This window comes from Rattus norvegicus, chromosome 8 (genome assembly GCF_036323735.1).
Source record: "Rattus norvegicus strain BN/NHsdMcwi chromosome 8, GRCr8, whole genome shotgun sequence".
NCBI lineage: Eukaryota > Metazoa > Chordata > Mammalia > Rodentia > Muridae > Rattus > Rattus norvegicus.
The window spans coordinates 68008807-68034020 of NC_086026.1; the positions used below are offsets into that span (position 1 = coordinate 68008807).

A 25214-nucleotide genomic window follows, 5' to 3' on the forward strand; every position below is an offset into this window, starting at 1 on the left:
CTGGAGCAGTAGGTAAGTATGGCATATGATCTAAAGCTCATCTGGATGTGGGGACATAAACGTACAATAGTAAAATGGCTTCCTCTGGCTTACCCGGCTATCTCTACATTGGTGCCGATGGTGCTAACCTGTGAAAGGATGATAAGGCCATGGGGAATTTTGTTTCCCTTTATTTTTCAGGGAAAAGTGGCCAAAGGGAAGACGACTACTGTAGTGATGAACATAGCACTCAGGAAAGCTGAGGCAGGGGGATTGTGAGCTTAAGGCTAGTCTGAAACTCTGTCAGAAGAAGAGAGAAGGGGAGGGAACTGGCATTAATTTAAAGAGTTCGACATTGGTAAAATTGCAAAATTTTTCATTGCAAAAATTTGTACTAAATCCTCCTTCTTAGAAAATTCTCAGATGGATATGGGGGACATTTTTAAATAAACTAACTGGATCAAAACAGTGTTTGAAGGTTAGAGGTTCACTTAAATGGGAATGTACTGTTTCTTGGTGGTAAACAGAGAGAAGATTTCTCTCCACAGCCCATTAGCACTGGGTGTGAAAGATAAAAATATGAAAGCAAAACGCCAGGATCCATCACTCCCAGGATGACCCAGGCTCCCTGGAAGATAGGACTAAAACTGCCTCAAGATCTCACCTCAGGAGTCTCATTCAGGAGAAGACAAGCAGGCAGGGGTGGGGGACAGGACTGACTGGTTGGTGTAAAGCCAGGGTTGCCCCCTGCTTCTAGATAGTGGCTGGAAACTGTGGCTCAAGTCTTAGGAAATAACTCCCCTGTTGGCTTTTCTAGAATGTTGGCCTGAGGCTCTGGCTTCCTGACTTCTAACTGAAGAGGGATATGGAAACTGTTTTTTAATGTGGAGAAACGGCCCAAAGAAGGAACAAGTGGTCCCGCTTATTTGTTTAGATTCATTTTTACTTTTTACAAGTGTTTTGCTTGCTAGATGTATGCACACTGTACATGTCCCTCATGTCCACCGAGGCCAGAAGTGGGTGTCAGAACCCCTGTAGCTGGAGTTACAAATGGTTATGAGCCACCAGGTAGGTGCCGGGAACTGAACCCCGGTCCTCTGGGTTTGTGGAACGGGAAAAGATGACAGCCTGCTGAAGACTGTCACTGTTAATCTCCACACCAGGAAGGGAGAAGCCAAGCAGACTGAGCAGGCAGCAGTGACACAGGGACAACTGGTCCTTATATACGTGTTCCCCGAGGAGGGAGCAGAACTGCACAGAGCCTGTCTCCAGAAAGCCTCGTTTACAAGTCTCTCCAACAAAAAGGGCCCAGTGCTCAGCCAAAGCATCCTCATCCACACTGCGAGGATAGACAGGGAGAAGAGATCAGAGACCTAAGGAAGATGCAGCATCATTCTGTGGGGATCTGTGCTTCTGCACGTGCATGTGTGTACAGGGGGAAAGGAAAGCCCAGGGCTTCGGTTTAACACTGCCACCAAGACGCTGGACAGACCGCTCTCTAAGGAAATTCTACAAATGGCCAGCAAACACAGATCTAAGCCAGAGCCTCCTGACGAGTAGGGAAGCTGTTCCTGAGCTACACATCCCCACTCCAGAAGAACAAAACCAAGTATGGGCTGGACCCCAAGAGGCTGGGGTGCTGTAACTGTTGTTAGGAACGTAAAGTGGTACAGACACCATGGGAAAGAACTCAATAGTTCCTTAAAGAGCTAAACACAGAATCACCATGTGATTTAGTGTGTTAGACTTTACTGTTGCTAGGACAAAATATGAGAAAAGAATTAGCACTCAAAAGGTTCATGTTGGCAGAGAATGCAGATGCAGCCCCCAGAAGCCTGGTTCCAGGGTTTTCTGGATAAGCTATATCCTTAAAAGGCATGCTCACGGTAACCTGGTTCTCCCAAAGATGTCCTACTTTCCACAATGCCAGCAACTGCCAATATCTGTTCAAAAGTTTAAACCACTAATGACTTAGGCCGCTGATGTGAAACCTCATGAAGGTCGGAGCCCTCATGATGTAGCTACTCTGGTGATGGCCTGACAGACGTATATGAAGGTGTGCTTTACTCAGTTCCTACATGGTCTTCCAACACAACCAACCCGACCGTCAAGGTGAGGCACCACGTTCTGCATTCTTAGGAGTGCGCACACAGAACTGGAAGCATGTTTTGGAGAGTACACGTACACATGTTTACGGCAAGCATTATTCACAACAGGCTAACGGTGTGGAAGCAACCCTATGTCCTCCGACAGGTGAGTCTGTAAACAAGATGCAGTGTGGAAAAGGAAAGGAGCTTTGACACGTGCTACTACACAGACAGACCTTAAACACATCATGTTAAGTGAAATAAGCCACCCTCAAATGGAGAAAACTGCATGATTCCACTTATATGAGATCACCTTGACTTCTCCGACAGAAGGTAAAGGGTCCTTCCCACTGTGTGGGGATGAGGAGGGGAAGTTACTGGTTAATGGATTCAGAACTGCAACTCTGCAAGACCAAGAGTGTTCTGGATGCATGGTGGTGATGGCTGTGCAAGATGGATATACTTACTGTCACTGACACGCATGTTTAAACACAGTTAAGACAGCAAAGTTCATGTGTGGTTATCACAATTAGGAATACAATTAAAAGCCCCAGATGGCCAAGGAAGAACCCATTTAAAAAGCCAAGGCTTTTTAAAGAATCCACTGGAGTCCGAGTACAAGGCAGAGTGACCTCAGGGCTGAGCTCCCGGTCCACTCACTATAGCAACCCTTTGACATGTAAATGACACAGAGCAGCGTAGGTGGATGGATCCACACAGAGCTCTCCAGCACCCCGGTTAGCCACAGGTACCAGCATCAACACTGAGAACTGCAGAATTAGTAACCAACATCCACATAATTTAACCTGGAATAGCGTGCTCCCTGGGGTCTCACACAGTGCAGCAATCAGAGACCTGGAGTTTAAGGGAAATTAAGTTTAAATGGCTGTCCAGGGCCACACAGGACACTCCCCGCCTTGCTGAGCTATCTGAGTTTCTAGGAAACACACAGCGTTGCTTTGAGTCACAGTGATCAGACTCCCTGGAAGAAATGACTTGTGGGTACCGTACAGCTTTCACGAAGATCCTAACGTAAGCTGCATTTTCATCCGTGCCAACAACTAGAGCGCGTTTTAAGACAAATGGGCCCAAACTTATCAGAGATACCCCTTTCCCACCTTATGTGAAAAATTCTAAAATTATAACACAACTTAATTAGTATGCAGGCAGAAGGTGTATAATCTTAATAGCACCATAAAATGCAACTTAAATACGTTATAATCCAAACGTATTTGCTGTTTTATGTTCTTGTTTTGTGGATGTGTAAAAGATACTATGTATAACTTGATGAAAATTATCCCTTAAGGAGTAAAATATTCTTTTAAATATGTATTCTTAGCTTTATTATACTAACATACATATGTAATTTTTGAAAGTCGAATGCTTCATATTTGGGAATAAAAATGTACACACACAATGGAAATAAATGTTTGCAAAACATAAATCTGACAAGAGGTTAATACCCAAAATACATAAGAAACTCCATATGACATCAATTCTATACAGACTGGCTCAATAGGAACTGAGTACTTCTTACTCGTTAGTTTTGCTTACTGAGATAGGCTCTCTACAGTATGGCTGTCTTAGAACTCAGTCTGTAGACCAGGCTGGCCTCAAGCTCACAGAGATCTGTTTGCATCCCAGTGCTGGAACCAAAGGTGTTTACTACCAAGTCCAGCAAGAACTGAGTATCTGTAAGTGCTATTATATTAACAGAATTAGTAAAAAGACCATCTCAATGGACACCAAAAAGCATTCAACCAAACCCAACTCATATTCAGGATTAAAAGCTCAGCAACCACAGCAGAGGAAGCAAGAAAACAAAGACACCGTGCCTGAGGGAGTGGATGCCTGCAAGTCGTGAGTCTGACGAGAGGCCGATACATGAGACACAGGAGAGACTCGGTGTAATACCAAGAGCTAAACAGTCCCCTTTGAAAGCAGGCGAAGGGCAGAGTGTCAGTCAGACTTCCATCACTGGCAAATGCCTGTGGTGATCGGTTGATGAGGAAAATGTTTCTCTGCCGCCCCTCACTTGGTCCAGTCTCTGCTCAGTTGCGCTCACTGGGCTCTCAGTGGAGGCTCTCGGAGGAACAAAAGCGCTCAGCTGCGCCCCAGAAGCCAAAAAGAGTAAGAGGAAAGGGCTGGGGTTCTGCTTCGCCCTTGGAGGGCACTCCCTCAGTGACCTGATGTCCCACTAAGCTCCACCTTGTAGAGATGCCAACGCCTCACGATGGGAGCACTGTGGTAAAGTCTTCAGCACACAGGTGGTTAGAGGATCCTGGAGCAAATCCTAACAGACCTGAGTGCAGCTTCCCGGCACAGACTAATGGCCAGCGTGAGAGGAATCCTCAAAGCTGAATGAGTGACTATCCCACGCTCTTTAAATAAAACCAAAAACAGGAAAAACTTTCCAAACAAAAGTCCCCCCCGCCCCGTGTGTGTGTGTGTGTGTGTGTGTGTGTGTGTGTGTGTGTGTGTGTGTTTGCATACGTGTGCCCCCACACATGTGGGTACCCATGTAAGTGCAGGCGCTCCTGGGGAAGCAAAGGCAGCAGAGCTACAGTTATGGGTAGTTGTGAGCTGCAGGGAGCTGAACTTGGATCCTCTGCAAGAACGGTATGAACCCTTAATCACTGAACCTTCTCTCCAGCCACCCCTTTATTTCTTAATATATGGGTTATGAAAAAAGATAAAAATGTTGTTAGTAAGAATACAGAGAAAAAGCAACCTGGTAGTTGGCAGGGCTGGAAACACAAGGTCATGATGGTAAACGGTCCCTCAAAATTTAAGGAATTACCATAGGATCCAGGCATCCATCCCATTCTGTATACACAGCCAAAGAAATGAGCTCACCTCTTGGAAGAGACACCTGTGCTGTCATGCTCATTGTCACACTGATCATGACAGCAGAGAGGTGGAAACATCCTAAGTGGCCATTAGTGGCTAAGCGGATGACGGAATCATGACATGCGCTCATGGACGGTTACTCAGCAAATGGAATCCTGACATCTCTAACAATATGAATGAACCTAGAGTCCATTATACTGAGTGAAATCACCAAGGAACAAAGAGAAAAGCATTTCAGGCCTGGAAGGACAAATGCCATATTTTCTTTCTCATGTGGACCATAGCATAGATTTATGTTTTTAGCTTGAATGTTTATAGCAACCAGGAAAGTATAACAGGGCTGTGATTGGTTAGGGGGGAAGCAGGAAAGGGGGAGAGAACATATGTGAAAACGGAGGGGAATTCTGGAGGTAGTGAGGTACAATGGGAGGAGGCTCCTAAGGGGAAGGGTGAGGAAGGGGGTTCATTAAAACTAGAGATGTATGAAGAAATCACAGGGAATCCTACTACTCTTTATGCTATTTTTAAAGATACATTTTTTTTTTTTTTAGTTTGAACAGAAGTACTCTGCATGGGTGCATAATGCCAATCCCAGAAGGCATGGGTGATCAGTGCCAATCCTTCCTCTCTGCTGACTAGCTCTCAGTGCTATGCAGGCAGCTGGGGGAGAAGAGTCCTCAACGATCTGACCCAGTGAGCCTTGAGAGCCAGGCAAGCTCTCGCTTGTGCACACTGTTAGAACAGTGGCTTGACTCTGGTGGGAATAACCAGTCACTTTCTGCTTGGTTTTTAGACCTGCTCCTTAGGAGAGAATTCATTCGGTGAGCTGCAGGGAGGGGACTCACTACAGTTGTTTTGTCAAGTGGATGTGGTAGTAACTGCCTTCTGTATTAGTCAGGGTTCTGTAGAGGAACGGAACTCAAAGAATGAAAATATACCAGAGGGCGGTGGTGCTCACCTCAACTCCCAGCACTTTGGGGGCAGAGGCAGGCAGGTCTCAGAGTTCGAGGCCAGCCAAGACTACAGAGCAAGTTCTATACAGAGAAAAGCCCTCACTCAAAAAACCTATATGTATGTATGTATGTGTGTGTATGCATACATGTATGCACACACATATGTATGCACACATATATAGGTATACACACATACATACATATATATGTATATATTTAAATACATCTCCTTTATACACACACATACCTGTATATATGAAGGGGATTTATTAGACTAGTTTAAAGGCTGTGATCCGGCTATCCAACAGTTGTTCAGTCACGAGGCTGGCTGGCTCATGGAAGCGTATCTCAGGATACGCTGGAGTCCTGAAGAGGTAGGCTCTGATGCTGGCCACGGACTGGACTTGCCACTCAGAGACAGAGACAGGAGACAGAGAGAGCAAGCTTCCTTTTCCATGTCCAGCCCAGATTAAAGGATGATCTTCTCATTTCAAATGACTTAATGGGAAAATAATCCCTCACAGGTGTGCCCAGCCACTTGGGTTTTAGTTAACTAACTCCAGGTGTAGCCAAGTTGACACCCAAGAATGGCCATTCCCCCTTCCAAATACCTGTGTGTAGAAAGGTGATGCTCACAGCCTTGATTAGAACTTTCTTCCCACAAATGGCAGTCAGCACAGACTTACGGCTGCTCAAGGTGCCCTAAACAGACACCTGCACCACCACTTCTGAAGCTCAGAGATTATCACGACGACTGGATGGCAGGGAGGAGGGGTGTGAAAAGCTATCTCCTGGGCTGGACACAGCATTGCAATCATGAGCTCACAGCAGCTGTGGCCACCTGCACTGGGCCTGCTCAAGACTGGGCCTGTCAACATCCAGTCACAGGTGGGAAGGAGCTCCTCAGGCTCTACTCCTCCTGAGGAACCTACTGGCTGTTGACAGATGCTGAGGGAAGGGTCAGTTACTGTCTTCAGTGGTGTAGCCACTGGGTGAGCCTCTGGTGCTCCAGAGGACAGCTCCACATTCATGCTCACACAGAGGGCCATGTCCAGACTTAGTAGGTCACAAACCAAACCAAACAAAGAAATGTCAAAGTGGGAGGGGCTTGGAGGGAGAGAAGATAATGGAAACTCGAAGTCGTAGGTAAGAGAGGGTCGGGAGTTAGTGTAGTTAGAATGTACCCACACATAGATTAATGTCAAAGAACTCACTTAATGAAAAGGATAAATACTGTGTATCTCACGTATATGTAGAATCCTTTAGAAATGTCTGTGTATGTGTGGTTTGCCTGCACATATGTCTTGTGTGCTGTACACACACCTTGTGCTAGTAGAGGCCGGAAGACAGTATTATACACACTGGAACCGCCTAATTGTGAGCCATCATGTGGGTGGGTGCTGGGAATCAAACTCCCATCCTCTGGATGAGCATCTGACCCTAAAGGCAGAATCTTAAAAGGCTGAATGTAAGCCAGCATAGTGGTTCCTGCCTGTGATCTCAGTACTTGAGAGACTAAGGAAACCATCATTACCAGTTGAAAGTTCAGCCTGGGCTAAGAGTGAGAAAAAATGAACAGGCAAAAAAAAAAAATCAATTCATAGAAGCAGAGAGCAGTAAGTGGCTACCAGAGGTAAGGAAAGGACAGAGACACAATGGGAGACGATGACCTATGGGTGCGGACTTCACCACATCGAATGAGCCAGGTTCTAGACATGGAGTATAGAACATGTGACCAGCGGGGCACATGACATCTGTTGAGAGAGCGTTACCTTCTGTCCACTGTGTATGTATAAGTGCACATCTGCACATGTAGGCACACGCTTTTATCACTCTCTATCTTAGTCTCTCACTGAAACTGAACCTCACCGTTTCCGCTGGGCTAACCAGTGAGCTTCCGGCTCTGTCCACCTCCACCTGCCAGTGCTGGGGTTATGTGCACACAGACCATGCCTGCTTTTACATGGGTACTGGGGAATTGATTCAGGTCCTCTTGCTTTCTCAGCAAGTGCTTTTGCCCATGAAGCCATCTTCCTAGGCCCAGAGAACGAACTCATCTTGAATACGGAGGTAGGTGAGTAGGACCTCTCTGCCTGGGTTACTGAATAGGTGCTACACATTGTAAGAAATGCTATTAAACACTGTGAAAATCAACATTAATGTCTGTATGTTATTAGAAACAACTCCTTCTCATGTTTATTTTCCTGTACATAAGCAAAGACATTGCAAGCTAGAGGATGTGATTTCCAATTGACAGCCACTGGGTTCTCTCCTGCCGCTCTAGCTCCTTGAAGGAAAGGCCTGTTGGTAGAGCAGACAGGTTAAAGCATTCTTACTCCAGAGCCAGTTACTCTGCACGTTTCATGAATGCCTTGAGGAAGCTACAGGACAATCTCAGCTGCTTGCTCCTGAGGGTGCAGTCCAGGCAGGACGGTTTTAAGAATCTTCTCGGGGCATTCCATGGAACCACTTCCACCCAGCCCAGAGGTGGAGCACCTCTCCCAGTGGCTTGGCACAGGGACTGTGGTAGGGTGCTGCACAACACGCTGTCCAGCCCACTGATGAGTTGGTGGGCAGGTAGCCTCCTCTGCAGCCCCAACCCCACCCCAAAATTGCAGTTTAGAGCCCAAGAGTCTTTGCTGTTTGTTTCTTTGTTTTTTGAGACAGGGCTATCCTGAAGCTCACCCTGTGTAAAGCAGGCTGGCCTTGAACCAACAGAGATCTACCCGCCTCTTCCTCCCGAGTGCTGGGATCAAAGGCGTGAGCCAACAGCTCCTGGCTAAGAGTCTTCTTTTAAGTGGTCTTTCTTGCCTATGTTTTCTGAAACAGGCTGAACTAGTAACACAAAAAGAATTAGCTGCTGTAACTGGCTCAGAGATAGTTGTGACAACAGGGTGGCTGGCGGCCATGCCACACAAGAAGTGGAAAAGCCAGTTACATGGAGAGCCACTCTAGGGTGAGGCCTCAAGGCCACTAACTGGCAGCGGTAGAGGAAGCAACAGCAGCAGCATCCCAATACCTAGATCTAGAAGCCACTGCCCACAGCTGAGAAATGCTGGCTTCCTGGGCCTACACAGGGCTCTAACACTTGTCCAGGACTAAGAGTACCAGTACCTGAGACTGACTTAAGAACTCGAACACTAGAGGGTGCCACCTACCACTGCTGCTCCTGCCTGTAAACTGTGGCTGCTTGTTGCCATCAAACACTGGGAGACACAAAAGCTTGACAGAGGCCAAAAATGGAAGAGCTTTTTTATGTATATAAGATGTGTATTACCGTAAAATAACAACTTTCTACACACACACACACACACACACACACACACACACACACACACACACTCAGGAATCTCTAGCTATTATAAGACACTGCTATGAGAAATTAAAGCAGATATAAATAGAGTTAAAATGTGCCCAGGAGTTGGAAGACTCAACAGTAACAAGTAAATTCTTCCCAAATTGATTGACAGAGTGAAAGCAGCTCCAAAACAAACAAACAAACAAACAAACAAACCCCAACAGCAAGCTTTCTGGTAGGAAAGTTCATTCCAAAATCACATGAAAATGCAAGGAACAGAATAGTCAAAATAACTTTGCAAAAACATTGAGGAATTAAAAACATGACTGGATGTATGTATTACTGTAGCCTGCATGGAATAAGGGCACGGTAGAATTCCTCTTACGTTGCTTACCAGGGGCTGTTTCGAATTTAGTAAGCTTGGTTTTGTAACGTCAATGAAAAAAAAAATCACTCCTCACATGATACAAAGAAACCTTGGCTAGTTTTTTCTTTTTTGCAACATTGTACAATGGCAGATGAATAGAAGGCAAGCATGGGGAGGGGGGCATCTTGTGGATACCACCATTCAGCAAGATCCTTGACTCTGACAGGAAGAACCAGCTAGACATCTCTCAGAAGCAAGGCTACCATTACAGCAGCTACAGAAGCCTAATCTTTCGCAAAGGACACCAGCCCTTAGGGTGGCAGGTAGAGAGAAAACGAGGCCACTCACACTGCGACTCTTAAAAGCCCGAAGAATGCAAAGCTGGCTTTGGGGGACTCACAGTTACCGATGACACTGCATTCCACTTAATGGAAAGATGAACCATTCTGGTGCACGGGTAGGAGACCCTGCCATTGTATCTTAACAGATCTTGGAGGGAATACGTACAAGTTAAGGTGTTTAAATATACCTAGCCTGCTTGCCTATGACGCCTCTCCTCCATAGCGCGGTACTCTACAATGACAGGGGATTTTGCCTACGCTGTGTACTCTGATATCCTCAGGCTCCTCCTCCAACAACAAAAAGGTAGACTAACTGCTCAATAAATGAATAAATTATGACGTCATGTAGATATTTAGTAAATATTTGCTGTGTGATTTTATGGCATCTATATAGACACTAGGCACAGGAAATGATGTGATAATCTCATGTAACCTTCTCTTTCTAGGACAATTTCTTTGATCAGATTACAAGTTGTCTTCTCCTTATTCATATTGTTTCTACTAACCGGACCCTGAGCTTCCCAGTAAAGTGGTCAGGGACTGGATGATTCTCCTTCCTTTCCCAGTCCCCCTCTCTTTGCTCTCACTGGACTCAGCTGGATAATGTAGGCTAACCTCTGGCTGTCCTACAACCTACAGTAATTTCCCTGCCTCTGCTGTGAACACAGGGACTGCATGCATGTGCACCAGCCTGCAGACTTTCTTCTACAGCTTCCTCAAACGTCTAATGCTCAGAGGAAGAAGGCCACGAGCTTCTTTATAAAGTCAGCATTGTGTGGAGGCCCTGCCAGTGAACTTTAGCATGCTCTCTTTGCTTTTAGCTGTTCGTTTTTGTTCTTGTTTTTGCTTTCTCTGCCTGGCTATCCTGTCTTCAATCAGTCTTCCTAACTAAGAACTCTCTAGCATTCTGACTAGCTGCAATCCTTTTATCTACTTTGATCACTAGATCCAAAACTCCTTCAAGGCAGGAAATAATCAGTATGTTTCTCAATTTCCCACTACTAAAACGTGCTAGAAAAACCTTAGTTAGCTGAACACAATGACTTTCGGTAAGACTGAAGAAGCCCGAGGGCCCAAGAAAATGACAGGGCTACCAATGTAGACTGGGCTGTCAGCCGTACAACTCACCAGTAGTGTCTGTCCTTGGGAAATGAAGAAGTGGCCGGAGACAACGATCGTGAGAACAAGACACCCAGATTCTTCACTGGATTCAAAAACCTTGAAGAGAGAAAAATATGTGGTAGTGTTTCCTTGATACCCATGAAAACAATCTGAAAGCAGATTACTTCCTCAGACTGAGCATCCTATCCAAACCTTCTTCATTTACTCTGTATGGGTTCCCTTGCAGAGTCAACCTTCCTCATGTATATAGTGTGGAAAGATGTACTGTAAAAAGGTAAAATTAGTGCCTAGGAAGCGCAAGGCCCTGGGTTCAGTCCCCAGCTCCGAAAAAAAAGAACCAAAAAAAAAAAAAAAAAAAAAAGGTAAAATTAGGAGACCAGAGTAATAGGGAGAGGTGGGTCTTGAGCTGTAATTTTTCAGTCATGTTTTAACAAGTCATCTCTTCTAAGGGTCTAAATTTCCTTTCTCCATGATGAAGACGATCCTTCCCAGAGTCACTGTGAGACCTCAGTGCCCTCTTTTCTTCATCGGAGCAATTCACCTTCCTCACCCCACAAAGCTGCTGCCTCCCTTCCTGCCCCCACTGTGTCAATGCTCCTCAGTGCAGGCGCCCCAGTGTACAGCATGTCCCACAGGGTGCCACAGTGTACAGCATGTGTGTACAGCATGTCCCAGGCCTCTGGGCAGCCATCCCTTGGGGCCTGCGGCCTTCCAGCCTACAGTAACCTTTTTGAGGTAGTTCCACTGAAGAGTTTGATCTGATATCAGTAAGATATCCTGAAACTCACCACCTATGTTGGTAAATCTTATTTTCCATTTCTTCATCTTGAGTCTAAATAGAAGGCCCTGGGTTTATCTCCATGGTATTTTATTTTGTTAGATTTACAGGGTATACTTTTCCGGACTAGTGAGTTCTAGGGAGAAAACTGAGGCACTGATATGAAAACGTCGGGGAAGACATGACCACACACATCTAAAGGAGAGAAACGGGTCTCAAGGGACTGAATGATTAAAAGAAGAAAACAAAACAAATAACACTGTAAGGTAAACAGCCTTACATAGCAAACTTTACTGTTTGAAGTTTAAATAATTAACATACAAGTAACTCCAGCTAGTTATTATCTTTCTATAATCTCTACCTTACGGTTTCTTATGCGGACTTCAGAATTTTAGTTATATAATAAACTCACAGTTTCTTGAATTTTAATTTCCAAACTTCGAAAGCCAACATTGCAGATGTCAAGAGGGTAAACCCTGCCCCAGTTCCTTCATTCGCTACTTTCCCCACACTGGGCCCTGGGTATTTACAGAACATGCCTCCCACCAGTGTACATGAACAATCTTGTATGCCTTATGGTCACTCCGAAATACAGCACAGCTTTCAAAACTGCAGTCCAGACAATACATGTGGACGACAAAACTTTAACATAACAATGTAACTTCGAATGTTTTTATTTTATGCATATTGCTATATGCACGTCTGTAACAATACTGTGTGTCCGGTGTCGATGGAGGCTACAGAAAGGTACCAGATAACCTGGAGCCTGAGTTAGGGATAACTGTAAGCTGTCATGTGGATGGGTACTGGACCTCAAATCCAGGTCCTTGGGAAAAGCAACCTGGATCCCCAGGAAAAACGACTGAGTTATCTCTGCAGCCCCAGAGTATCCAAAATATAAATGCACAGCTTATATCCTTCCTAAAATAATCTCCATCCTGACTTCCACCAACAGGTTTGTTTGTCTGTCTGTGAGACTGGGTCTCACTATGTGTCCCTGGCTATCCTGGCTCTGTGGAGCAGACTGGCCTTGGGCTGACAGAGAGCTGTGTGCCTCTGCTGGGTGCTGGGATTAAACACATGCACTACCATACATGGCTTCTAACAAACAGTAATAAAAAGTTATGTATATGTGTATGCGTCTATGGATGTCCACACATCTGTTTGGATTCCCACAGAATCCCCCGAGGTGGAGTGGCAGGCAGTTACGTGCCCCCTGATGTGGAGTTGGGGGCCTCTGGAAGAGTAATAAGTCCTTATCTCAGTCAGGCTTTCTTTTCCTGCACAAACATTATGGCCAAGAAGCAGGTTGGGGAGGAAAAGGGTTATTCAGCTTACACTTCCACATTGCTGTTCATCACCAAAATCAGGGCTGGAACTCAAGCAGGGCAGGAAGCAGCAGCTGATGCAGAGGCCGTGGAGGGATGTTTCTTACTGGCTTGCTTCCCCTGGCTTGCTCAGCTTGCTCTCTCATAGAACCCAAAACTACCAGCCCAGGGATGGCACCACCCACAATGGGCTGGGTCCTCCCCCTTGATCACTAATTGAGAAAAATGCCTTACAGCTGGGTGTCATGGAGGCATTTCCACAACGGAGGCTCCTTTTTCTGTGATAACTTCAGCTTGTATCAAGTTGACACACAAAACCAGCCAGTATAGTCCTCTTAACCACTAAGCCATCTCTTAAGCTCCAATATACAAAAGTTTTACATTTGGCTTCAGCAATGTTGCTACGTGTGCACACAGGGAAATGGGTTAGAATATCACTCAACAACTATACCATTCTTTTTCATTTCTGTTAGGGACTTTCCCCCTAAATATAGTTTTGGTGCAAAGTACACCGTTACGTGGAAACTTAAGGGTTCTTTGGAAGGTTGTGTTGGATGGTGTTTTGCTGGGGCAAACATGTGAAGGAATGTCTAGCTGAAGCAGACACAGGTAAAAGGATGTTCTGCTAAAGCAAGCACATGAAAGGACACTTGACGAAGGATTCTTTGCTAACCACACACATGTATTGGCCCACCATACATTGGCATAGTTGAGCTGTATTTGTTGGGACTCCATAGAAAGAAATGCATCAAAAGTTGGTGGTGTGCTGCAGTTTCTTGCTGCTTCCACTGACTTGGGCTGATTGGCAGAGTGATGTCAGTTGAGACAAATGCATGTGCTGAGGCGAGACCCACGGAGGACACGTGATGTATGGAGGGTATAAATAGGACTCCACGGACAGTGGGGGGGCTGAGCTTGGCTTGCTTATAGAGCTAACTGTGCAACGCTTGTGGGTCTCGTGTCTGCTCTGATCTTCGCTTCCTTGAGAGGCACAGCTGAGAACTTCTCCTGGATTCCTCCTGGTACCTCCTGCTGGCCTGTGGCGAGGCTGAGTCATGGCTGTCTCTGCTAGGTAGTGCCATTGCTGCCAACTCCTTTCTGCTATCCTGACTCCCGAACTGGACTGTCGGCGTGTATATCTGTGAAGTGTTTGGGACCTGTGAACTGAACTGCTGATTTCCGGACAACACAGACGGGAGTTGCTTCAAAGAACCTTTCTAAACAGGTCCGCCCCCCACCCCCCAACCCCATATCTTTTCTTTTCTACTACCTCTGGTGGAGGTGGCAGACTAAAAGGGAGGTTAAAGCGTTTAAGAACCACCACTAAAAATAGGATTTGAAAAAATTAAAGCTACAACACCATTATGGATATTCTGGTTAGTCTTGGGATGCTCATGTTAAAGAGGTTACTTCCTTCTAAACTACTGAGTTATGACTATAGACCTGTAGGAAACTGTTTGGACTTTCTCTGCCTCCCATCTTGTTGCCTACAATTGCTCAAACAGCATCTTTATATACAAGTGTCACAGACATCTCAAATCTAACGGTCCAAAAGTTGAGCTCCTTAACCTTCTGCACTGATTCACCCTGGCTGCCAGTTTCCTGCCTCATAAAATAAATTATCCTTCAGTTCTTTAGGGGGAAAAACACAGAATCATCCACCTCCCCTTTTGCACTATCCAAATCCAATCCATCAGCGAATCCTTTGTGTCAAAATGTACAGAAGCAGACAATTCTCCTCCAGTCTGGTCGCTTGTTCTTATCCTTATCATTACCAGCAGGGCTGCCATTATAGTCTCCTGACTGGCTTCCCTTCTGTTCCGGCTCCCTTCTCTAAGACAGTTTATTTCCATCCAATAAAGTAGCCAGAGCGATCTGTAAACATGTAAGTCAAATCCTGACATTTCCAGCTCAGAGCCCTTCAGTGACTCCCCCCATTCCAAAGTCTCACGGCCTCTCTGCTCTTCTGTCTGCTCTCTGACCCACGTGGGCTCCTTGTGGCTTCCTGCACTGCACCTGCTGGGCACACTTAGGCTTATAGCCCTCCATGTTTTCAGTGCTGTGCTAGCTGAGAATCTCTTGTGGAATCCTGCACCACTCTCTTCTCTGGATCACTACTTCGGTAAACCTTTTGGCTCCCCCCTCCCAAGTCCACCCCATTCCCACCCCAGCTTTATTTTTTTTTCCACAGCTCTTACTGACTTGCCCCATACTCTATTGTTACTTACTGTTAGTTGCCTACTGGGAGCATATTTTAATCTCCAAAAAGACTGAGATGGATCACTGCGATTTATCCTATATATCCTAAGGTCTCGGATAGTGCCTGACTAAATGTATAATATAAAATGGATATATACACAACATATTTTAACTGGATAAATGAGTTTGAAATTCCAATGAAGGCACCATATTAAAATGCACCATTTTCAAAGGAAACAAAGGCTTTTTCAGAAGGAATTCATCATTAAGAAAACTATACTAGGGGGAAATATTTAAAAAGCTGTCCTTCAGACAGAACAATGATGTCAGATGAAAACTAAGATCTCTACAGAGGAGAGTAGAACTGGAAATAGCAATCACCCGGGTGATTATATAGGAATTTCTTACCCACATATCATTAAAAGTTCATAACTGACGTTACAAATAATCCTCAGTCCAAATGAAGGAAGGATAAACAGAAAAAGGGAGACTGTGGGATGGCTCTGTAGGTAAAGGCACTGGTGGCCAAGACTGAAGCCATCCAAGTTCAATGCTCTAACTGACTCCTGTAAGGTGTTCCCTGACCTCCACAACCTCCCCAGTGCCTCAACTCCAAGCAAGCACTTAAATAAATATAATTAAAACAAAGTTTCAATGCCTGGCCGGAGGCCTGTAAAGGCAGATGCCATGGGCTGACCAACTCGGCTGCCATCTGAGCCCAGATCCAGCACTTTGAGTTGGCCCACCCCGAACATACTCCATCTGTGAGATGCTGGGCTGTGTTGAGGAGCGGCTCCTGCAGAACCAGATGTTATTACTGAACTGGGCGGGGGTCCTAGGCAAGCCAGTCTGACCTCAGGATGGAATTACTGTCACTGCAGCCTGTGCTGCCCGCCCTGCAGGGAGAAGGGCAGTGTGGGGCAGCCTCCCTGCCTACAAGCTACCGCCACAGGTTTGAGCTCTCTGAGCTGAGGTCATGGCACGTGCTGAGGCCAGAGACCATCTGCATGTCCTGCAGTCTGTGCTCTCGCCAGAATCCATGTGGAAGTCCATGATCTGAGCTTCCGCTGACTGCAAACTCGCAGTTAAGTGAGACTTAAGGCTTCTATGACAACCTCTACCCCCCAAAAGTATTAAGTCTAGCCAGAAAGCCATCAAAGCGAACTCTTAAAAAATTGTGATAAATTTAGCACTTTCTTTGACCGAAGTATCAATTTCTTCTATGGTATCTTCTACGCCCAAGAGTCTCTCTTCCACCTCTTGTATGCTATTGGTGATGCTTGCATCTGAAGATCCTGTTCTCTTTCCTTTTCCATCCCAGGATTGCCTCAGTTTGTGTTTTCTTTTCAGTGTCTTGATGTGCCAGGGTGGGCTGATATTGGGGGGGGGGGGAGAAGAAAGGGAGGAGAAGCTACATGAGGGACAAACTGAGGGTGGGGAAGCTGAAATCCAGATGTTCAATAAATAAAGGAAGGAAGGAAGAAAAGTTGTGATAAAGATGTTAACGTGTAGCTCTCCACCAACAAATGATGGCTTCTTGTAGGGGTGCAGGAGAAGGACTCAGCTTTAAGGGGCTGACCATTGGGAGTTTGACCATGCTCCAGTATCCGTTGGTCTCTCTCTCGCTCTCTTGCTCTCTCTCAACCTTTTATTCATTCTTTGTGAGTGTCATATTTTTTGAGACAGGGTTTTCCTGTGTGTAGCCCTGGTTGTCCTGGGCTGTCTGTATACCAAGCTGGTCTCAAACTCACAGAGATCCTCCTGCCTCTGACTACTGGGTACTGGGATTAAAAGTATGTGCTACCACTGGGAAAAAAAGTTTGAAATAAATAAATTTTAAATTTAAGCCAAGAGTAGTGGTGCATGTCTCTAATCTAGCTCTTGAGAGGCAGCCAGGCAGATCTCTGTGTCTAAAGACAGCTTAAACTACACACTTAATTTGGGGCTAACCAGGGCTATTCAGTACGATCCTGTCTCCAAAAACAAGCAATCAAACAAAACACAAAAAGGAATAGATGGGCCAAATGAATACACAACAAATAGCAAATGACAAACTTAATCCTGTCGATAACAACAATAAATGTAAATAGTTCAAACATCCCAATTTATGACACAAGCTGTTAGATTGTATTAAAAACACCCTTTTCAGCCATGTGTTGTGTGTGTGTGTGTAAGAGAGAGAGAGACAGACAGAGAGAGAGAGAGACAGAGAGAGAGAGAGAGAGAGAGAGAGAGACAGACAGACAGAGAGAGAGGGACAGAGAGAGAGAGAGAGAGGGACAGAGAGAGAGAGAGAGACAGACAGACAGACAGAGAGACAGAGAGACAGAGAGGCAGAGAGACAGAGACAGAGACAGATAGACAGATTGGGACGGGGAGTAACACACACTTTTAATCCCAGCACTCAGGAGTCAGAGACAGGTGAATCTCTTGGGTTCAAGGACAGCCTGGTCTACAGAGCAAGCTTCAGGACAGCCAAGTCCACACAGAAAAAACACTGTCTTGAAAAAACAAACAAGCAAAACCCGCCACTACCACCACCAACAAAACACTTTTTTTCATACAATATATTTTGATTATGTTTTCTTCCCCTTCATTTCCTCCCAAATTACTCCCATCTTCCTAACCACCCAACTTTATGCTCTTTATGCTGTCTCTCTTTCAAAAATCAAACAAGAAACACAAAAACAAAAATCAATAAACAAGCATAAAACCATGTCTTAGTTAGGGATACCATTGCTGTGATGAAACACCATGACCAAAAGCAACTTGAGGAGGATTTATCTGCTTAGAGTTCTACGTCACTGTTCATCATTAAAGAAGTTAGGCAGGAACCCGAAGGCAGGAGATGATACGGAAGCCATGGAGGAGTGCTGCTTGCTGGCTTGCTCCCCATGGTTTTCTCGGCTTGCTTTCTCTTAGAACCAAGGACCATCAGCTTAGGGTTGGAAAAACTCACAATGGGCTGCACTCTCCCCTAGCAATCACTAATTAAGAAAATGCCTTACAGGCTTGCCTACAGCCTGATCTAATGGAGGTTGTTTCTTAACTGAGGTTCCCTTCTCTCAGATGACTTTAGCTTGTGTCAAGATGACATAAACTACTCAGTACCACTGACCCCTTGTCAACTTGACACATAAACACATTACTGTTAATCTCATCAAACTTTGCACATTAATTCTAGCCCAAAGTTCCAAAGTCCTACCACAATCCTCCCAAATCAACATGGTTAGGTCTGTCACATGATCCTGGTACCAAATGATCTTAGTTAGGGTTACTTTTGCTGTGACGAAACACCGTAACCAAATCAACCTGGGGGAGGAAAGGGTTAATTCAACTTACACTTCCACATCACTGTCCATTGTCAAGAAAGTCAGGACAGTATCTCAAACAGATCAGGGGCCGATTCAGAAGCCACGGAGGAGTGCTGCTTACTGGGTTGTTCCTCATGGCTTGCTCTGTCTGCTTTCTCATAGAGGCCAGGAGTTACACCACCCACAATGGGCTGGGACCTCACCATCAATCACCAATTTTAAAAATCCCTACAGGCTTGCCTACAGCCCAATCTTACAGAGACATTTTCTCAATTGAGGTTCCCTCCTCTCAGATGACTTTAGCTTGTGTCAAGTTGACCTAAAACTATTCAGCACAAACCAGGAAGACAAAAAAGGTGTTTTTTCAAAACAAAGCAAAATGAAACAAAAAGTCTACACAAATAGCATTGAGTTTGTTTTGTGTTGGCCAACAAACCCTGGGTCTGAGCCCTGCCCACTGTTTATGGCTGACAGACACAGTGAGGCTCCACTGCAGCAAAGTGACTTTCCCTTTACCAGTCAGTACCAACTGCAGAGAGCATCTTGAGAAAGGGTGGGATCCCATGCCCACTTCTCTCTCTCTCTGGCTTGCCTTTCTGCAGGTTTTGTGTACACTGCCACAGCCTGCCAGTTCACATGTGCCCCAGTCCTGCTGTGTCTGGAAGACACTGTTTCCTTAGTCATCCATCACCTCTGCTCTTACAGTTTTTCCACCTCTTTTTCTGATCCCTGAGCTCTGAAAAGGGAGGGTTAATGATGAGATCTTATACTGATGCTAGCACAAGAAAGTTGCCATGGTTACAATAATACCATAAGTATATATATATATATATATATATATATATATATAATTTCATATTGGTAAGTGGTCAATTAATCAGAAAAACAATCACCCTAAATTTCTATGCTTCTAATAACAACTAAAATGCATGAAACAATAAGAAAGAAATATATAAGTCTATAATTATAGCCTTATTTCAATACCTGATAAAACAAGTCCATAGAAATCACAGGTACATAGCAGACTGGAAGATGTCCCTACCAGCATGGCCTGCCTGACATTCACACAGTGGCCTGCCCAACATCAGCACAAAATACATTCCTTAAGAACATATAGAACATTGGTAAACCATAAAGACAAACCATATTCTGGGCCATAGAATATGTTTTTATAAATTCAGACTGCACCGAAACTGTTAGAACTAATAAGCACAGTAACTCAGAAAAATTAGTGATATTTCTGTACATTAACGACAAACTAAACATGAAATATAGAAAACCATTCAAATAACCAGAAAAGAATATTTGGGAATGCGTTTAAAGAAGATGAACGAGTCCCACACTGAGAACTATGAGCCATGATGAACGGAAACTGAAGACGCACAAAAGAACGCAAAGGCATTGCATGGTTGTGAGCTGGTAGCACTAATGTTGTCTAAATGTCCATGCTACCCAAACGACCTACAGACGCAATGAGATCCACATTTTAAAAAAAGTCAAACCAAAACCGAAAACAAACCCACAAACAGCACGGCAGCACCAAAACATACACAAGGACCAAGGGAAAAACACAAGAACACAGAGAGAAGCCTACAGGCCAACAGGTTTGACTACACTATCAACAGCACTCAGTACAGAAGGGATGGACTCTTCAGTAGTACTCACTATCCATCGTGTTAGAGATGCCCTCGCTGCCAGGAAGGACATATTAATACGTCTAGCCAACTATACCTTGGAGAAACAAAACCTTATTAAACAAAAGAAGAAATGCAAAATAGATTAAAGTCTTAAATATAACACCAACATCTATCGAACTATTGGGGGGAAAACATAAGCAATGTTCTATGGGGCTGAGAAGATGGCTCAGTGGATAAAAGCATTTCCTATGCAAGCATGAGGACCTGGGTTCAAATCCCTAGATCCCACATAAAAGCCAGGCATGGCTGGGCACACACCTAGAATCCCCATGCTGGATAGAGGGGTTGAAAACAAGAGAATTGCTGGGGCTTGCAGACTGCCAGCCTAGTCTAAGCTTAGTCACTTTAACACTAGGCACACACACACACACACACACACACACACACACACACACAGAGAGAGAGAGAACAAAGAGTTTTAGGATAACAACACAAAAGCACAGATAACAAAAGCAGAACCAGGCAAACGGGATTATGTAGTCCTATGAGCGACTGCACAGAAAAGTTAACCATTAGCCTACGGAAGAAAGGGAGATATCGGCAAACGACATGTCTGACCAGGGGTTGGTTTTCCAGAGCACACAAGGAATCCAGGCAACTCATCAGCAGACACAGAACAATCAACACAATATAAAAGTGCACAGAAGGCCTGGATAAACATTTCTCAAAAGATGCACGTGTCAAACAGGTCCATGAAGTCCTCAACGCCCTTAATTGCCAGAGAAATCAAGTCGCTACCCCCTGAGGAATCAGCAAAGAGCGGCTATCATCATCAGAAGAACAGGACTGATGGAGATGAGGAGAGGGGACTCACGACCTTTGGTACAAATGTGAAAGTGTGCACATTCCTCAAAGAACTAAGGTATGAACCCCATTCATGACCCAGCGAACCCACACTGGGCACACACCCAAAAATCAGTTTTCTCAAAGAGATGTTGCCCTCTCCTGTTCTGCAGCTCTCTTCATGGTAGCCACCTTCACCAGCAGATGAACGGACAAAGAAAACAAGAAACCTGCCAACCTCAAAAAGAACAAAGTTCATGGGGATACAGCTCAGTGGTGGACCTAGCATTTGCAAGGTCCTGGGTTCAACTCCCAGCAAGACCGGCAAGGACAAAGTGACTACAGCTAATATTGATTGTATTGAAAAAGACTCAATACATCTACAAGAGAGGATTTAAATTGTTCTCACAGAAAAGAACTGATAAACATTTGCTTGGATATGCTAAACACACTGATTGGCTATATCATGCAGTTATCAAAGCACCACACTTTATCTCACTGAATGGACACATGTCCAAGTAAATCAAAGAATATTCTCTGAGTGCAATTAAGTAAAACAAACAAACAAACAACAACAACAAAAAACAAACAAACCAGCAACATGGTGCTGAAAAAATTGCTCGAACATTTTAGAACTAAATAGTATTTCTAAATAACATATGAACAGGTAACAATCTAAAAGGGAAACGAGGTATTTCGAACTCCTAATCATGCCCCAAGCTAACCTGCCAAGAAGCTGTGTGGTCAATAAGCAAGGCATGAGAAAAGCACAGAACGAACCCCACCACCTGTTTCTGCTTCTAAAATCCAGAAAGCCAAAAACTAGATGGAACTTTCCAGATGACAGGCATCTGTGTGAAACTGACAGTTGATGTGACACGTCCTGGTGGCAAGCATCTCCCAAGAAACACGACAAGCAGTCCCCTCTTTGCATCAGCCAATATTCTTTACTGAAGAGTTGCAAGAACTCCAAAGAGACAAGAAACAAAGAGCACTCAGATGTAAAGGAAGAATTAAAACCACATTTAACTATAGGCAATGATAGTCTATGCTGACGATCCAATTGACTTGACTAGAATAAGTGAGTTTTGAACAGCTGCATTTACAAGGTAACACAGGAAGACAAATTGTGTTTATATACACCAGGTGCTGTTGTTTGGATGTAAGCTGTCTCCCATAGATACAATTATTTGAATATCTGGTCTCCAACTGGTAATGGTGGAAGGGACAGGTCACTGGGGACAGGTCTGAGGTCTCACAGCCCATTTCTGTCTGTTCTTTGATTCCTCACTGTGGACACGACTGACCAGCATGCCCTCCCTGCACTTGATGTGTAGCCACAACAAACCCGCTATCTTCTGAATTGGTTGCCTTTTGCTCACAGAAAGAAGGAAAGTAAATGACAGACTAGTAAGAAACTGAAACTTGGTTTTAAAAGCACCGAAATTTATAATATCATCAAAAGGATAAACTACTTAGGAATACATGATGAAATGTGTGAAAGAATGTCATGTTACCAGTTGAGATAAACTTAAATCATTAATCCATGGGGAGAGCTTTGCTTAGGGTCAGGGAGATTTAGTATTAAAATGCTGGTAGGCGGCTAATAGCTAACGGTGTTCATGTCCTAATGCCTAGAACCTGTGAGTGTTATCTTACACACCAAAAGGGACTTCGCTAATGTGATCAAGTACCTTGAGATAGGGAGATTATCCTGGATTATCCAAGTGGGCCCAGTGTAATCATGCGTGTCATTGAGGGAAGGAGGGTGCCAGCCAGAGAAAGAAATGTAACTGTGGGGGTTGAGGGGAAGGCCAGGTAGAGAGTGCTGGCACAGTGCGGATCCCTTCAGTCTTCCTCACACTAACTTAGCTCCGTAAAATATCACTGTAGATTTCTGACCGGCAGAACTCTAAGCTAGCAGGTGCTGTGTTAGGCCATCAAACTCGCGGTACAGCCACAAAAGGAAACCAAGACCAGTCTTCTCGAACCTTCCAGCCGATCTGAATCACAATTCCGAGCCCGTGAAATGGTTCATCACAAGAAAGCACACGTCTGAAAACCTGAGTGGAGCCCAGAACCCACGTAAAGGGGGAAGAGGGAACCAACTCCTCCCCAGAATTGTTCTCAGTCCTCTATTCACCGGGTACGGTATGCACAAAACACACATGCCCTCTCACACATATTCACACACAGCACATGATAATAACTAACGAAAATTCAAAATATTAGTCCCTAATTAATTCCACTAATTCTAAAATTCACATAGACGTGTAATAGTCTAAAGCACAGAGAACATCTATCGAGCATTTAAAATGTTTAAAATATTTATTGTGTGTGTGTGTGGCCATGAGTGATAATGTGTGCACATGTGTGCATGATTTGACGGTGGTCAGAAGAGAGTGTTGGATCCCCTGAAATTAGAGTACCAGGTGGTTGTGAGCCACCATGTGAATGCTGGGAACCTAACCTCGGTTCTCTGAAAGAGCTGCAGATACTCTTAATGGCAGAACCATCTCTCTGGCCCCCATCCAAGCATGTAACATTAGCATGGCAGCCACCACATGCAGACCCTTCTTACAACTGACAGGAAAAGAAAAAAAAGCCAGGAAAGCCCCTGACCTTGGGCTTCGTTCATTCAATGAATATTGACTACTGCTACAAACACATTAGATACCAGGCATTATTCAACATGGGGAACATCACGAGCAAAGCAAACGTCTGGCCCTCACAGACCTGTACAGGAAGGGGACCAACAGGTAAGTGAAGAGTTAGCTGACATGGGATGGATAAACACTCAGACTGAGCAACCTACATGCCTTTTATTGCTATGCACCTCTAATTTTTACCCATGTTAGTGATAAAATGCATCCTTTGTTGGTCTAAGTCCTAAACGCTGGGAGCCTCTGAGGAATAAGGGAAATCAGCCAGCGGTGCCTTCCGCCTGCACATTCTTTATCCTTCTTACTGCTGTCCCCTGGGCCTGTCCCTTTGTGGTGACGAGTGCCCCTGGAGAGCACTTGCTCTAACAACTGCCACACCTTGTATCGTGCTTGTCCGCAGCCTCCCCCAGTGGCCTGCCCAAGGGACTTGCGATACTGTGACCAATACTCCAGGGGCTGGACAACTGGCCAGGTGGGGATTTTACCTAAAGAAGGGTCAAGTTGTTGGCCTGACCCTGAAAGTGCAGAGTCCCTCTTCTTTCTCCATAGCTGATAATCCTGCTGGCAACTATCTAGAAGACCCTCTAGCATGGACGGATGACATCGGCATCGGTCATGGCCTGGTGCAAGTTGGTGCCATGAGCCAGAGCTCTGCTAGGGCCTGCCTCGTTTGCTGTTTCCATCCCTTTCTCTTCCTCAGCAAAATCCAACTCCCCCGTCCATATCCTGTGCTGTAAGGGTTCTCCTGGGCCACTCTTCATGGCACCCGGGGACAGATGCACCTTCCTCGGTATTCTTCCAATGGATGGAAGCATGCCCACCACTCACACGGAGCCACTTTACCACTCCCTGTGGCCTGCTCATCTCTGGACACGAGCTCAGCAGATGGGAAGCCGCTGTTTCTTGCTCGGCATACAGAGCCAAGCTGGGTGTGGCCCTGCCGGGGGCAGCTACTCCGTTTCCAGAGAGCTGAAGGTGACTGCCCTGGTAGGGAGCTGCTCAGGCCTCTCTGAGTCCTGCTCTTGGCTGACGATTAAACTCTTCTTGTGACTTCAAACTTAACTGCCACCAGCCTAGGTTGACCAGAAGCCTCGTCTGTGACACAAATGGTTTGATAACCCGGATTCTGTGACCCACACATTGCGTTAATGTAGGACAACCTGAGAGATCGCTTTTTACTGAGAAAATCGTGTTTCCCGTGTGTAAATGTGTGGGAACTGACACATCACTTTCATTGTGCTAGGCGATTTCCTGTCAGATGGACTGCTCACACGGAGACCGTCAGCACCTCACTGTGTGTGAAGTGGAGCCCATGCTGTCTGGGTTCACTGCACAGGCATCGGGAGGGGGCTGTGGAGCAGTCCAGGGCTCAGCGCAGTTCACCGGAGACTCTTTCGATCTCATACTGCCTCTTTACATTTCTCTGTACTGGGGACGGTGTCCTGTATGTCTGCT

At 45.2% G+C, this 25214-nt stretch overlaps 1 protein-coding gene across 7 annotated transcripts in view; it reads right to left on the reverse strand.

The window, feature by feature from the left end:
- The window catches only part of Rec114 (REC114 meiotic recombination protein), a 158116-nt gene that overhangs the window by 49626 nt on the left and 83276 nt on the right, over positions 1-25214 (reverse strand). For all 7 annotated transcript variants that reach the window (NM_001106825.1, XM_039081093.2, XM_006243160.5 and 4 more), the window contains exon 2: positions 11004-11093. In NM_001106825.1, coding sequence (NP_001100295.1) covers positions 11004-11093 — 90 coding nt within the window. The remainder of the gene's footprint in view (positions 1-11003; positions 11094-25214) is intronic.